At 40.7% G+C, this 15,495-nt stretch overlaps 1 protein-coding gene across 2 annotated transcripts in view; it reads left to right on the top strand.

The window, feature by feature from the left end:
- Positions 1–15,495, top strand: part of Smc4 (structural maintenance of chromosomes 4) — a 32,643-nt gene that overhangs the window by 13,871 nt on the left and 3,277 nt on the right. For both annotated transcript variants that reach the window (XM_048347185.1, XM_048347186.1), the window contains exons 10-18: positions 1,525–1,689; positions 2,976–3,209; positions 4,290–4,475; positions 7,350–7,511; positions 9,455–9,680; positions 9,769–9,848; positions 11,682–11,834; positions 12,713–12,839; positions 14,265–14,454. In XM_048347185.1, the coding sequence (XP_048203142.1) occupies positions 1,525–1,689; positions 2,976–3,209; positions 4,290–4,475; positions 7,350–7,511; positions 9,455–9,680; positions 9,769–9,848; positions 11,682–11,834; positions 12,713–12,839; positions 14,265–14,454 (1,523 nt within the window). The remainder of the gene's footprint in view (positions 1–1,524; positions 1,690–2,975; positions 3,210–4,289; positions 4,476–7,349; positions 7,512–9,454; positions 9,681–9,768; positions 9,849–11,681; positions 11,835–12,712; positions 12,840–14,264; positions 14,455–15,495) is intronic.

The following is a 15,495-nucleotide window of genomic DNA, read 5'->3' as shown; positions in this document are numbered from 1 at the left end:
GATTGTGAATGTTGAATGGTTTATCTGTGTGAATGGTTTATCTGTGAATGTTATTTTGTCCTCTTAAGGGATCCTTGTACACATTAACTTGGGTTAGAACTTAGAATGTTATGTTATTAGGAAAACATTAACCCAATCAGTGGTTCTCTTGGTAGTAGTGATAATTTTCCCTTTTAGTATAGTGTTGGGAAAAGGGGATCACAGCAAAAATGAGGAAGCTCATAATTTACAAGGGTGAATTATTTGTTCTGTAGTTAAAGGAATATGAAGTTTGGACTTTAATATAGAAAAACCTACATAGTGTGACTAAAGTAACTTGGAGGTACTATATTCACAATTCTGTCTAACATTGGTAGATAGGACACCTGAATTCCAGCTTAAACTGCATGACCAAGTCAAGTGCCAGCATACTTGGTGGTACTAAATGTGAGTAAGTGATTAGCCCCGAAAATACTAATGGGATAAAATAGTAGCTCTGCCTAGTAACTGGAAGGGAGGCGTTGCAAACCATTTCAGAATTAGGATGGGGAAGAATAACTATAATCCGTGGTATATTGATACATGATGAACAAATTGCATGTGCTTATTGGGCATTTATTGTGGAAGAAGGGGATATAGCTTGAAATCAGGCGAGACCTAAAAGCCCTGGCCTGAACATTTTTTTCATAAATTATATTTAGACTAAGCATACAGAAATGTGAGTAAGCATACAGAAATCATGGCAAATAAGAAAATACTTGTTTAAAGCCAGTTAGTTCAAATCTAATTGAGAAGTGTACTTACTATAAAGCCAGCACCACACCCGTAATGCTAGCTACTCAGGAGGCTAAGATCTGAGGATCACAGTTCAGAGCCAACTCAGGCAGGAAAGTCTGTGATACTCTTTTTTTTTTTTTTTTGGCCAGTCCTGGGGCTTGGACTCTGGGCCTGAGCACTGTCCCTGGCTTCTTTTTGCTCAAGGCTAGCACTCTGCCACTTGAGCTACAGCACCACTTCTGGCCATTTTCTGTATATGTGGTGCTGGGGAATTGAACCCAGGGCCTCATGTATATGAGGCAGGCACTCTTGCCACTAGGCCATATCCCCAGCCCATCTGTGATACTCTTAATAGCTAATTAACCACCAGAAAACCAGAAGTGGCGCTAGCCTTGATTACTAGAGATTGAAGCCAGGGCCGGCCTTGTGCATGCAGTCTGTCACTGAGCCGTACCCCAACCCAAGGGATTCTTTTTGGCTTTTTTTTTTTAATTTGTATCTCTTTATTTGAATACATTAGCCATTTGCGGGAAGACTTCATGTGATATTTTCACAGGTATATACAAGTCTTTGTGTGTGCTGGTACTGGAACTTGAACTAAGGGCTCACATGCTTGTTCAAGCTTTTTCTTTGACAGCTAGTGCTCTACCACTTGAGCCACATATCCACTTCCCCAAGAAGTCATTTTTAAGTGATCAAGCTTTGGTAATATTGTGTGGCCTAAGGAACATGTATGCTTGTGAACATTAGTTTGTCTTATAATCTCAGGCTGAAGACTTTAAAAATCTGCCCGTCAACAGTAAGAATATCATAACGGAGGCAACAGCCAGAAGCAATTCCCTTGAGAAGGAAAAGGAGAAAGAAGAAAAAAAGTTGAAGGAAGTTATGGACAGCCTAAAACAGGAAACTCAGGGGCTTCAGAATGAAAAAGAAGTAAGATTCTTTGATTATTGTTGATTTGGGTGGTTATATTTTTATTTGAATATTTGGGGGAGTGCTCCTGGGGCTTGGGGGCCTGGGTGCTGACCTTAGCTTTTTTGCTGAAAGCTAGTATTGTGTCACTTGAGCCAAAGCGCCACTTCTGGGGTTTTGGTAGTTGATAGGGGACAAAAGTCTCACAGACTTCCTTTACCCATCTGGTATTGAACTGCGATCCTCAGATCTCAGTCTCCTGAGAAGCTAGGATCACACTACCAGCACCCAGTTGAAGATTGCTTTTGAAGTGAAGTATCCTAAAATTGGTTAAGCTAGATGTGGTTGGGACATGCATACAATGTATCCTAACTACTTGAGAGGCTGAGGCAGGAGGATCTGAAGTTCAAGGCCATCCTGACCACACGGTAAGACCCTTATCTCAAAAAAAAAATAAAATTGATTAGCCTTTTAGATGTGCCATCTAGACTCCCCGTTTATCTTCTATTCTCTAATTTTAAGAAAAGTTAGCTGAGAATTAGTCAAAGAAGTGTCAGATAACTTGGCACATAGCTATTGTTAACATCAAGCTTATAGAATCCTCCCATTTTCCTTTTTGTCTTCTGAGTTATTTCTTGGTAACTAATAAGCACAGGGTGACATCGTTCTTCTTGTGTTCATAATTGAGAGTTGTGTCTCTGAGGGCAGTAATGGGCTCACTTAACTGTCTGATGTAGTGCAGCATTAAGGTGTCCAAGTCATCTTCCTCACGATGAGGAAGTAAAACATTGCTTTGTGTAAACAAAAAGCAAATAGAAATGATAGTTTAACTAACTGCATAAAGGTCCACTGGCTTACGTCAATTCTGCTCTGGAGTGTGGATGTGTCCTGAGGGTGTACAATAAAAATAGAGCCTGTGTGATAAGATGGTGGTAAATGATGTAGTAAATAGATTGGCACATTTGCCTCATAACCTACAGATTCATAGTCACATAAATATAATCAAAACTTGCGAGTGATTCTTAAATCTGGTAATATAGGAAGAACCTGAAATATAAACTGGAGACCCAGTTAGTCATTGTTAGTGTAAAATGTCAATAAATGAGCACAATAAGATCTGCTTAACAGAGCTCTTGTGGCATTAGAGAACATTGACAGACATAAACTAAGTTAACCTCCATTTGTAAGGATTATTTCTGTGGTAGTAGAGTCTCTTATTAAATTGACTTCAAAACTGTAAGGTACTCATTCTGGTTTAGGTTTAAAAGTGAAAATATTCCAGGTTTAATGTATTCCTATTTTAATAGAGTCGAGAGAAAGAACTTATGGGTTTCAACAAATCAGTAAATGAAGCACGTTCAAAGATGGATGTGGCCCAGTCAGAACTTGATATCTATCTAAGCCGACATAACACTGCAGTGTCTCAGCTAAATAAGGCAAAAGAAGCCTTGGGTACAGCTTCTGAAACTCTGAAAGAAAGGAAGACTGCCATCAAAGATATAGAGGCCAAGCTCCCTCAAACTGAACAGGAATTAAAGGAGGTAATACTTTCGTTCTTATTTCAAATTTTGTATAGTTTGTTGTTAATATCAATGCCTAAAGTGAAGAACATGTAGACGACAGTTTTTCACTCACAGTATAATCTCAGAAAAACAGGGTTAGCATTTCATTAGTTCATGTGGTATGAATTGAAACTTTTTTTTTTTTTTTTTTTTTTGGCCAGTCCTGGGGCTTGAACTCAGGGCCTGAGCGCTGTCCCTGGCTTCTTTTTGAGCCACAACGCCACTTCTGGCCATTTTCTGTATATGTGGTGCTGGGGAATTGAACCCAGAGCCTCATGTATACGAGGCAAGCACTCTTGCCACTAGGCCATATCCCCAGCCCCTGAATTGAAACTCTTACAAAACTACCTGGGCTGGGTGCTGGTGGCCCATGCCTGTAATCCTAGCTACTCAAGAGGCTGAGATCTGAGGATCACAGTTCAAACCCAGCCCAATCAGGAAAGTCTGTGAAACTCATATCTCCAATTTACCACCGGAAAACAAAGTGGAGCTGTGGTTCACAGTGATAGAGCTCTAGCCTTCAAGAAAGCTCAGGGACAGTGCCCAGATCCTGAATTGAAGCACTAGGACCAACATAAAAAAGGGGTAAAAAAGAAACTACCGGAGTTGGTGGTATTGCTCTGTTTGGGGAGGGGTTTTTTGGGGGGGGTGATTTCATTTTTTTAATTGGATAGAAAGCATAGCACAACCACAGTGAGTCCAAGACACTGATAACTGGGATCCAACTCATCAACTTGCTTTGGTTAAGGCAAAACTTGAGCATTGGGGCATGCTCGTGTATGTGTATACATGATCCTACACTAAATTTCCATAGCCACAGCACCTCAATCCAGAGGGGTTCTCCTGGAAGCAGAGTGCCCTTGTGTCCTTGTATTGGCCCCAAAGAAGCAAGAGAATCATCTAGCTGTGTCTTCAAAGGTGGGCCCAATCGCCATGTGGAAGCTGGGTTCCGTGTGTGTGTCTTCATTACTGAGGCCCTGGGATGAATCCCGGACAGTGACTAGATGCAGTTGGGATTTTAAAGCCTTTGATCTCATGTTCTTTACTTTCTACTTTTAGAAAGAAAAAGAATTCCAAAAACTTACACAAGAAGAAAAAAATTTGAAGAGTTTGGTTCATGATCTTTTTCAAAAAGTTGAAGAAGCAAAGAGTTCCTTAGCGATGAATCGAAGTAGGGGGAAAGTCCTGGATGCGATCATTCAAGAAAAAAAATCAGGCAGGATCCCAGGAATATATGGAAGATTGGTAATGCAGATTTATTTGGGAATAACTACATTTCTCTCAAGACATTGTAAATTATATTCTTGCCCTCTTGATTGTGTGTTAAGGGACACTGATTTTCAAGTGTTTTATTGTTTTGAACAATTTGCAATCATCTTGTGCATAGCCCAAAAAATATTAACTGTACAAATTGATAAGTAAACAACTTTTTGTGGTTATTATTAAGGAGTTGTATAGAAGGGTTACAGTTCTTTAAGTCAGGTAAAGTTTTCCCATCCCATCCCTACACATAAGTTGCATAAATCTTTTTTTTTTTTTTGGCCAGTCCTGGGCCTTGGACTCAGGGCCTGAGCACTGTCCCTGGCTTCTTCTTGCTCAAGGCTAGCACTCTGCCACTTGAGCCACAGCGCCACTTCTGGCCATTTTCTGTGTATGTGGTGCTGGGGAATCGAACCCAGGGCCTCATGTATATGAGGCAAGCACTCTTGCCGCTAGGCCATATCCCCAGCCCCATAAATCATTTTTTACATAGTGTATATTGAATACCATGACTGTTTTTGCTTGGGACCCCTTCCTCCCTCCCCTTTTTTCACCCCCCAAAAAGATAATAGAAAAAGAAAACAGTAACAATATCAACAAGAAAGAGAAACCTTGTTTTCCTTTCCGGAATTTTTTTTTTTTTTTTGCCAGTCCTTGGGCTTGAACTCAGGGCCTGGGCACTGTCCCTGGCTTCTTTTTGCTCAAGGCTCGCACTCTACCACTTGAGCCACAGCGCCACTTCTGGCCGTTTTCTGTATATGTGGTGCTGGGGAATCGAGCCCGGGGCTTCATGTATACCAAGCAAGCACTCTTGCCACTAAGCCATATTCCCAGCCCCTGTAATTTTTTTTTATAAGAAGTATTTTAGGCATTCCGAGGAGTTAAGTTATTGCATTTCTCCCCCAAGATATTCTCCTTTAGTTGATTTCGTGTGTAAATGCATAAGACCCCTGTATAAGTTACCATGTCCTGTTGTATTTTAGATCTAGCTACCACATATCAGAAAAAATGTGCTTTTTGTCTCTCTGAGCTTGGGTTCTCTCCAAAAAACTAACTATCATTAAAAATTAATTAAGTGGGCTGGGAAGGTGGCCTAGTGGTAGAGTGCATGCCTAGCATGCATGAAACCCTGGGTTCAATTTCCTCAGCACCACATGCACAGAAAAGGTCAGAAGTGGCTCTGTGGCTCAAGTGATAGAGTGCTAGCCTTGAGCAAAAGAAGTCAGGGACAGTGCTCAGACCCTGAGTTCAAGCCCCAGGACTGGCAAGAAAGTAAAAATTAAAATTAACTAAGCCTCCCTCCCCCCCCCCCAAAAAAATATAGTAGCTAATAAACCTAACAAAACTTTTTTTTTTTTTTGGCCAGTCCTGGACCTTGGACTCAGGGCCTGAGCACTGTCCCTGGCTTCTTCCCGCTCAAGGCTAGCACTCTGCCACTTGAGCCACAGCGCCGCTTCTGGCCATTTTCTGTATATGTGGTGCTGGGGAATTGAACCTAGGGCCTCGTGTATCCGAGGCAGGCACTCTTGCCACTAGGCTATATCCCCAGCCCCCTAACAAAACTTTTTAACAAACTAAAATTTGCCAGATGCCACTCATTCCTATATTCCCAAATATCCAGGAGGCAGGGCTAGAAAGCTCCTAATTTGAAGCCAGTCTAGGCAAAATGTTAAGATCCCATCTCACCCAATAAGTAGTCATGGTTATACCAGCCAGACATTATAGCTTCAGAAAAATAAGTAGATCTTCGTCCAGCCTTGCTCAAATATAAACACTAGACCTTATCGCAAAAATAACTAAAGCAAAAGGGTGCACTTGATTAGCAAGTGTGAGGTCCTAAGTACAATAAATACATTTTTGTTTGATTAAGTGGTTGATGGGTGGATATTTGCTGTTCTAGGTTTGATGATGTACTTTGGGGTTATGGTTATGGTTTCGGGAAGTCAACAAGTGATAACTAGTAATAATGGGTATCAGTCAGGCCTCCTGAGCCTCAAGAACTGGAGGAAGCAGGAACTCAGTACCACAGCCTTAGTCCTCCCCTGCCCTGGGGGCTCAGGAAAAGTAGAGTCAAAGGAGCCAGTTAGTCAATACAGTGCTAAGTCATACTCTAAAGATGGAAACAGCTGGAACAACACAGGTATACGTTAGCTTCTGTATCTAGTATCAGGTGACATTCTGTTCTTGAAGATAAATAATTTGGCCCTATTTTTTGCTCTTGAGGAAAACAAAAGTCATTTGACCAGTGCTGTTCCATAGCTTAGAATAGACAGCTTTCACTAATTGAAAGTTTTACAAGTCATTTGTTTATCATATTGTTAGGTTTCATGTCTCCTTTGTATGTTTTCATGAAATGAGAGTTTTCTCATACTGTGCTCATTAAAATTTCAAGCCCAGTATCCATGAGCTTTTCAGAAGGTAAACAAACTCTGAGCCACATGCAGGGCTTAGAGATATGGGTTGATGGTAGAGCATCTGTACACCATGCCGGGCCTAGGTCCCATTCCCTGAAGGAAGGGAAGGTTGCCGTGACAAGGAGCCTCCAGATTTTCTCTTGTGTGCCCCTTTTTTATTTTTTTGTTGTTTCGGTGTGGTTGGCTTCAGTTGGGGGGGGGGGGTGTTCATTTGTTACAGTGTTGCTGTAGCTGTACTGTAACTGGGGGTCCTCCTGCCTTAGCCTCCTGGGTGCTAGATAGATAGAGCATTTGCTACATCTGGCCCCAGCATTTTCATAAACAATGGATGAGTTTTTCAGTTACAATTGACATTGAAATCTGACTCGTAATGAAATAGGTCTTTTGCTTTTACCTATTTTTTTCCTAATTACGGGTTTTTTTACACCTCTTTTTAATTATTAAGGGGGATTTGGGAGCCATTGATGAAAAATACGATATCGCCATTTCATCCTGTTGTCATGCCTTAGACTACATCGTTGTTGATTCTATCGATACAGCCCAAGAATGTGTGAACTTTCTGAAGAGAAATAACATTGGAGTTGCTACCTTCATAGGTCTGGATAAGGTCGGTATTCATAATGAGCTGCCTGCATTGAAAACAAGCGTGTGCCAGCATTTTTCCCCTTTGAGTTCTCTGCCACACAGTGAACTATCATGTCTTGAGAATTGTTTGGTTCTGGTTTACATGGTTATAGAAAACCAAGACCTTGCTGAAAGACCCAGTGTTAGAATGCCCTCCAATGTGTGACCAGAACTGCTAGCTTTCATCAGTAACCAGTTTTTCCTTACTAAATTCAGTGGATTTCACTGTAGTCATGGGAGTTTTAAGCTGCAGCCACTGTCCTGTTGCAGAATATTTCATCCAAATAGGCAATATCAGTGATTCGCCAACACTAGTAAGACACCCCCCCCCCACAACCACTGATCTGCATTTGGTCTCATAGCTATATGCATTCTAAAGATTTCATACGAGTGGGATCATATTGTAGCCTTATGAGTAGCTGTGTTTATGTACCTGGCTTTCATGTACATGTACTTGGTGGCATGCATCTGCCACATATTATTCTAAATTGTGTATACTGCACGTACTTTGTTTGCCATCAGTTGATGCACATTTGGGCTGTTTTTACATGGGATTGTTTTCACAGTACTACTGATATTGATGTGTACAGTTCTGTGTAAACATGAATTAATTAGAAGTTGTCTGGCTACTTGAACACCTAGGAGTAGTACTACTAGGCTAGTTTTGTTCTTTTTTTGTTTTTTTCACTTTTCCACAGTGACTCCTATTTCCCACCTGCATGGGAAAGGTTTCCAGTTTCTTCATACCCTTTATAGGATTTGGTATTATACAGTCATCTTTTCTGTGTGTGCTGCCACTGGAATTTGAACTTAGAGCCTTAGCTTTTTTGCTCAAGTCTAGCAGTACCACTTGAGCCTTAACTCCACTCCTGGCTTTTTCATGGTTAATTGGAGATAAAAGTCCCATGGACCTTCTTGCCGCCTCGACTAGCTTGAACCACAATCCTTAGATCTCAGCCACTTGAGTAGCCAGGATTACAAGTTGTACCTTCATTTTCTTTTTTTTTTTTTTTGCCAGGCTTGGACTCAGGGCCTGAGCACTGTCCCTGGATTCTTTTTGCTCAAGGCTAACGCTCTACCCCTGAGCCACAGCTCTACTTCTAGCCTTTTCGGTATATGTGGTTCTGAGAAATTGAACCCAGGGCATCATGCATGCAAGGCAATCACTCTACCTCTAAGTCACATTCCCAGCCCCCTTTGTTTGCTTTTTCTTATTGATCATTTGTCTTCCTTGGGAAAATGTGTTTTTGAATCCTTTGCCTATGTTTTTTAATGATGATACTGAGAAGTTATAAGAGTTCTTGACATTCTGTATACAAATCTCATGTCAGGGGGCTGGGGATATGGCCTAGTGGCAAGAGTGCTTGCCTCGTATACATAAGGCCCTGGGTTCAATTCCCCAGCACCACATATACAGAAAATGGCCAGAAGTGGCGCTGTGGCTCAAGTGGCAAAGTGCTAGCCTTGAGCAAAAAGAAGCCAGGGACAGTGCTCAGGCCTTGAGTCGAAGCCCCAGCCAGGACTGGCCAAAAAAAAAAAAAATCTCATGTCAGATTAGACTTGATAAGTGCTTTATAAAGACTTTCTACCATTGTATGGATTTTACTTTCTTAATGATAGCCCTTGAAACATAAATGTTTTTACTTTTGGTAAGACCAGTTTCTTTATTTTTTTTTTTTTTAGCAAATGTTTTCTAAGGAGTTTTATTTTCAAAACTTTTTATTTAGATTTGCAGCCCATTTTGAGTTCATTTGACTTCAGGTTATTATTTTGCATGAAAATATAATCAAATAGCTTTTCAATGCAGATTCCTTAGGGTCGATATAAAATCCTGATAGTATTTTACTTAGAATCAAAAGGAAATGATTGTTTTTTAATTACACATGTGTATTTTTATTTGTTGGCTGGTTTGTTTTTAACTTTTAGATGGCAGTGTGGGCAAAAAAGATGACCAAAATTCAAACTCCTGAGAACACCCCTCGGTTATTTGATTTAGTTAGAGTAAAAGATGACAAAATCCGCCAAGCTTTTTACTTTGCTTTACGGGATACCTTGGTAGCTGACAACTTAGATCAAGCCACAAGAGTAGCCTATCAGAAGGACAAACGGTGGAGAGTGGTAACCTTACAGGGACAAATCATCGAACAGTCAGGTAAGACCAGAGTTTTTCTGCCGTGAATGTCCTCTCCCTGTTCTTGCTGGGCAAGGACTCTCAGACCCCCTCTGTCCATGTTCTCTAGGCACAATGACCGGCGGGGGAAGCAAAGTGATGAGGGGGAGAATGGGGTCTTCGCTCGTCCTGGAACTCTCTGAGGAAGAGGTCAGCATGCACTTGTCCTGCCACTTGATTTTAATATGTTGCAAAATTCAGCCATTTTGAAAGTACACTGTACTGAAAATATGCCAGATTTAAATTAAGTGACTGAGAGTTGGGGGGGGGGTGGTTGTTTCTTTTCTTCTGCCAGTACTAGAGTTTGAACTTACTGCCTGGTACTGAGTTTCTTACTCGAGCTTGGCACTCTTCTATTTGAGCCACAGCTCTGTTTCCTAGTAGTAAAAATTATGTTGAACCGTAGAAAGCATATGCTCTGGGCTGGGAATGTGGCTTAGTGGTAGAGTGCTTGCCTTGCATGCATGAAGCCCTGGGTTCGATTCCTCAGCACCACATACACCGAAAAAGCCAAAAGTGGTGCTGTGGCTCAAGTAGTAGAGTACTAGGCTTGAGCAAAAAGAAGCTGAGGACAGTGCTCAGGCCCCAAGTTCAAGCCCCAGGACTGGAAAAAGAAAAAAAAAAAAGAATGTTCTGGATAAAAGAAATAGGACAATAAAACCTGTCAAAATTGTTATAAGAAGCGGGTAATGGGATGAGGGCAAGCGTTTGGGGAGGGGGGAGCTGATGGGAGTACATTGTATACATAAAAGTCAGAACAACATTATATAAGTAAAGTATATTAATGAAACCAAGAGGGACTAGGAGGTAGGGGTAAAGCTCAAAGGCTCTGAGGATGCTCAGTATGACTGTTCACCTAGTGTGCATAAGGCTCTGGTTTCCAGCACCCCAGAAATACTTATGCTCAGCATAGATTTTTCAGTTATCACATTTAGATATAAATAATTCACCAACTATTCACTTATTAGTTTTGGTTTGAGTTTTGATGAGGTGTTTTTTTGCCAGTCCTGGGCTTGAACTTGGGGCCTGAGTATTGTCCTAAGCTTCTTTTTGCTCAAGGCTAGCACTCTACCACTTGAGCCACAGCTCCACTTCTAGCTTTTTCTGTTTATGTGGTGCTGAGGAATTGAACCCAGGGTTTTATGCATGCTAGGCAAGCACTCTACTACTAAGCCACTTTCCCAGCCCCTATTGTATTGTTTTTTTTTTCTTTTCCAGAGTATTTATTAAGGTCATAAATGTAGCAAAGACTTCACATACAAGTTTCCAAATTTTATTTGCCAAAACTGGAAGCTAGGGTACAGATCAGTGGTAGAACACTTGCCTAGCACATGCACCCCAGCCTCACAGAAATAAGAGGGAAACATTCTTATATCCTAGATACCTTTCCCAAAATATGCCTTGATTTCCTCCCCCCCCCCCCCCGCAACGTATTTAAATGGCTGCTTGTCTTGATTGAATGGTATGTGGCTTTATAATGGCTTTCTGTTGGGCTGGGGATATAACCTAGTGGCAAGAGTGCCTGCCTCGGATACACGAGGCCCTAGGTTCGATTCCCCAGCACCACATATGCAGAAAACGGCCAGAAGCGGCGCTGTGGCTCAAGTGGCAGAGTGCTAGCCTTGAGCGGGAAGAAGCCAGGGACAGTGCTCAGGCCCTGAGTCCAAGGCCCAGGACTGGCAAAAAAAATGGCTTTCTGTTTTGTATGGCTAATATTTGTCTTTCTACACAGAAACTTGTTGACTCGAACTGTGTGCTTTGGTTTTGTTTATCATCTTCAGACCATCAGGGTTTTCTTTTTTGCTGTTTTTTGTTGTTGTTGTTGGGGGTGGGTTGCTGTGTAACACTGACTGGCCTCAACCCTCACAAGTAGCTAAGGTTGTTACCTGTTGTCACCTTTGAGAAGTTTGGGTTGTCTTTAAATTTGACTTTGCTGCAAATCTGAAATGGAGAAAATGTCACTCCTACTTTTTTTTTTGGTAGGTAAATAAAATGGAATCACAGTTGCAAAAAGATTCTCAGAAAACAACACAAATCCAAGAACAGAAAGTACAGCTTGAAGAAGCCATAGTTAAGTTAAGGCACAGTGAAAGAGAAATGAGGAATACACTAGAAAAGTTCACTGCAAGCATCCAGGTACTATGTTGTGTCTGTGTTGTCAGCTGAATTGGGTAGAATCCAGCTCTTGCGCAGAACAAATTAAATAAATGCAAAGTTATCTCCTTGCTCACTGAAAAATAATTATTGCCCAGCCATTGGTCTCCATAGAAACCTGACTTTGCTTACCAGTTTTCGTTCTGATAATTGCAATCTCTTTTCCTTGTGGAATGTTTTCTTGTGAAGAAGCAGTGCATGCCCACTAGGTTTTTAGAAAATACCCGAATGATCATTGTCTTAAGTGTACATTCCACTTTTAACTATTTAGTTGCATCTAGTATATTTACATATTTCATCTCTGTATGCTATAAGTGGTGTGTATATGGCTTTCTAATGTTATCAATTTTTCTTCACTTAGTAAGTTATGGTTTTCTTTCCAAGCCAGTGTACATTTCCTTTGTTTTGAATTGCTTTAGAACACTTTGTTTCTACTATATTTTTCTTGTTATATACATGCCTAAATGTCCTTGTAAATACTTTTATAGTAACGTGCATCTCTTTCCTTCGATTACAAGTATTTGTGTTTAGTGATTAAAGTATTTGTTGCGTAATGCCAGTTGCTCTCAAAGTGAATTCTAATTCACATACTAGCAAACATGCAAATCACTTGTCAGTCTTTGAACACTAGCAGTAAGTACATTGTATGCTTTTATGTTTTGAACTGAAGATGGCGTTTTGACTTATCTCTAATAAGCTTACACAGAATTTTGTTTGTTCATTTTTGTATTTGTTTTCTATCCTTTTCCTGTTAATGATTACCTTTTCTTGAAAATCTTAAGTGCAAAATGTCCAAAGGAGATATTAGCTTTACTAAGTTGTGTGTGTGTGTGTTGACTTAAAAACTTATTGTTTTACAGCGGTTATCAGAGCAAGAAGAATATTTAAGTGTCCAAATTAAGGAACTTGAAGCCAATGTACTTGCTACAGCTCCTGACAAAAAAAAACAGAAATTACTAGAAGGAAATGTCAATGCTTTCAAAGCCGGTATGTTTGAAGGTGTACTTGGGAATAGGGCTATAGTGGAACTCGGCCCTATACTACCATAGCAGGCACTCTACCATTTCTGCCACATTCCTAGGCCAACAGATTTTGGAGGCTGGGAATGTGGCTTAGGGGTAGAGTGCTTGCCTAGCATGCAGGAAGCTCTGGGTTCGATTCCCCAGTACCACATACACAGAAAAGGCCAGAAGTGGTGCTGTGGCTCAAGTGGTAGAGTGCTAGCCTACTTTTGAACTACTTTTGTTCAGGGACAGTTCCCAGGCCCTGAGTTCAAGCTCCAGGACTGGTTAAAAAAAAAAAAAATTTGGAGATTGTGAAAAAGAAAGTATTTAAAGGTTATTTTCTGTAAGAAAGCAGTTTGGTATGACAAATTGCAGGTGAGTTATGCACAAGTCATTGCACTTTATGGTTTGTGCTCTTTTCGGGAGTCTGTGTGTAAAGTATCCAGTCTTCGTGACTTCCCCTCCGAGTAAGGAAAGTTGTCAGATTTGCTGCAGATGGCTCACACCTGGTGGTATAAGGATAGTGCTGTGATCTCATGTCCTATCCCAGGAGCGCATGCTCCTCTTGGGCTTTTGAGACGGTATCTTGTCCACGCTGACCTGAAAATCACTATGTACCCCTAGTTGGCCTTCAACTCGGGATCCTCCTGCTTCAGCCTCCCAAAGGGCTAAGATTACAACCGTGTGCCACCATGCTCTTAATTTTATACTTTGTATAATTTTACACTTTGTATACTTTGGTCCTTTGCAAGAACCCTGGAGGTGAGTTACTTTATAATTTAAAAAAGTAAATCCGTGAATACTGACAGGACACAATAAATAAATATGTTCTAAGCACAACAAAGTAAAACTGCAGAATGGACCAGGTACATAGTGAAGTACCTTCAAAGAGGTTTGAAAAACTAAGATCTTAGTCTGGACATAAGTAGGTGTGTTCACAGCTGAGCCAGAGAATGTTAAACAGCATGTGTTTGGAGGAAAATGTGTGTTGATCCTTAAACTTGAAATCAGGACCTGGTGCTATCCCTGAGCTTTTTTTTTTTTTTTTTTTTTGCTTAAGCTTAGTGTTCTTACCACTGAGTCAGGGCTCCACTTCCAGCTTTCTGATGATTAATTGGAGGTCTTGTGTCATGGACTTGCCTGCCCTAGCTGGCTTCAAACCATGATCCTCATATCTCTACTTCCTGAGTAGCTAGGAGGCAAGCACTCTAGCCACTAGGCCATATCCCCAGCCCCCCCTCCTGAGTAGCTAGGACTACAGGCATAAGCTACCAGTGCCCAACAATAGCATTTGTTTTGACATAGAGGATTTTGGTTTAAGCTGCTTTTTCGCAAATTTTTTTCTCCTGCATAGATAAGTCATTTGGTCAGCACAGACATGAATTAAGGTCTTTGCTTTCTATTTCAGAATATGAAGCTGTGGCAAAGAAAGCTGGCAAGGTAGAAGCTGAGGTCAAACGGTTACATGATCTCATCGTAGAAATCAACAACCATAAACTCAAGGCCCAACAAGACAAACTGGATAAAATCAACAAGCAGTTAGATGAATGTGCCTCTGCTATTACTAAAGCCCAAGTAGCGATCAATACTGCTGACAGGTAGTGTGTGTACTGCCCCTGTTGTTACCCAATAGGACTTTAATAAGGAAACGATTTACAGTGAGCCTTTATCCAATGGCCCAGTTTTTAAAACTGATAGTGTGTCTTGGGAAATTGCAATTGTGTTAACTCCCCAGTGTTGAGGCATAGACATTAAGTTTTGTTTCTATGGTTTAAAGGACCACAGATAAAAATGGAATGAATCTCTTGGCAAGACTGTACTGGGTCTTTGGTGCTAGGAAGAGTCCCAGGATCTCATGCATACTAATACTAGGCACATCTGTTCACTGAAGAATTCCCAGCCCCCATGATTTTTTTTTTAACTTCATTACTACAACTCACAAAACTGTGTCTATCCATTCATGGGTCCTGAATAAATTAACCTTTTAGAATACTACTGACATATATAAAGCTATCTATAGATATAAAACACTGAAAATAAAACAGCTGTGATGGATAGATGGGTAGGTGGATGATCTAGTGATAAAGCCAGTACTTTTGGCTCAAAGATAGGTACTAACCATTTATATTAGGAATAGAATATGCTTAAGTGGTCAGAGTATCTCTAATCTGATGATAAAGTGAGATTTCACCAGGCATCGGTGACTAACACCTGTTAATCCTAGCTACTCGGGACCCTGAGATCTGAGGCTTGCAGTTTGAAGTCCGCCCAGGCAGTCTTTGGGACTTTTCTGAGTAGTTTATTGGAGATAAGAGGGCCAGAAATGGTGCTGTGACTCAAGTGGTAGAGCACTAGCCTTGAGAAAAAGAATCTTAGGGACAGCACTCAATTCAAGACCCAGGACTGGCCAAATAAAAAGACTTCATAATCAAATGGATAGCTTTGCGTTAAAGTCTTAAAATTGGATATTAAAGCTCATATAAGGAAATTTCATTGATTTATGTGAAGAATTTGGCAAAATCATAGTTCATCACTGTATTTGTGTAAATGCATAAAATCCAATTTAAAGTGACTCAGTGAATCATAAGTTTTAAAAACTAGGAAAAAATGTTACTTTGAATGTCTTGGGAAGTTCCTTG

The sequence above is a fragment of the Perognathus longimembris genome, chromosome 5 (genome assembly GCF_023159225.1).
Source record: "Perognathus longimembris pacificus isolate PPM17 chromosome 5, ASM2315922v1, whole genome shotgun sequence".
NCBI classification, from domain to species: Eukaryota; Metazoa; Chordata; class Mammalia; order Rodentia; family Heteromyidae; genus Perognathus; species Perognathus longimembris.
Note: the sequence above shows the minus strand (reverse complement) of the source record. Positions and strands in the feature narration are given on the sequence as shown.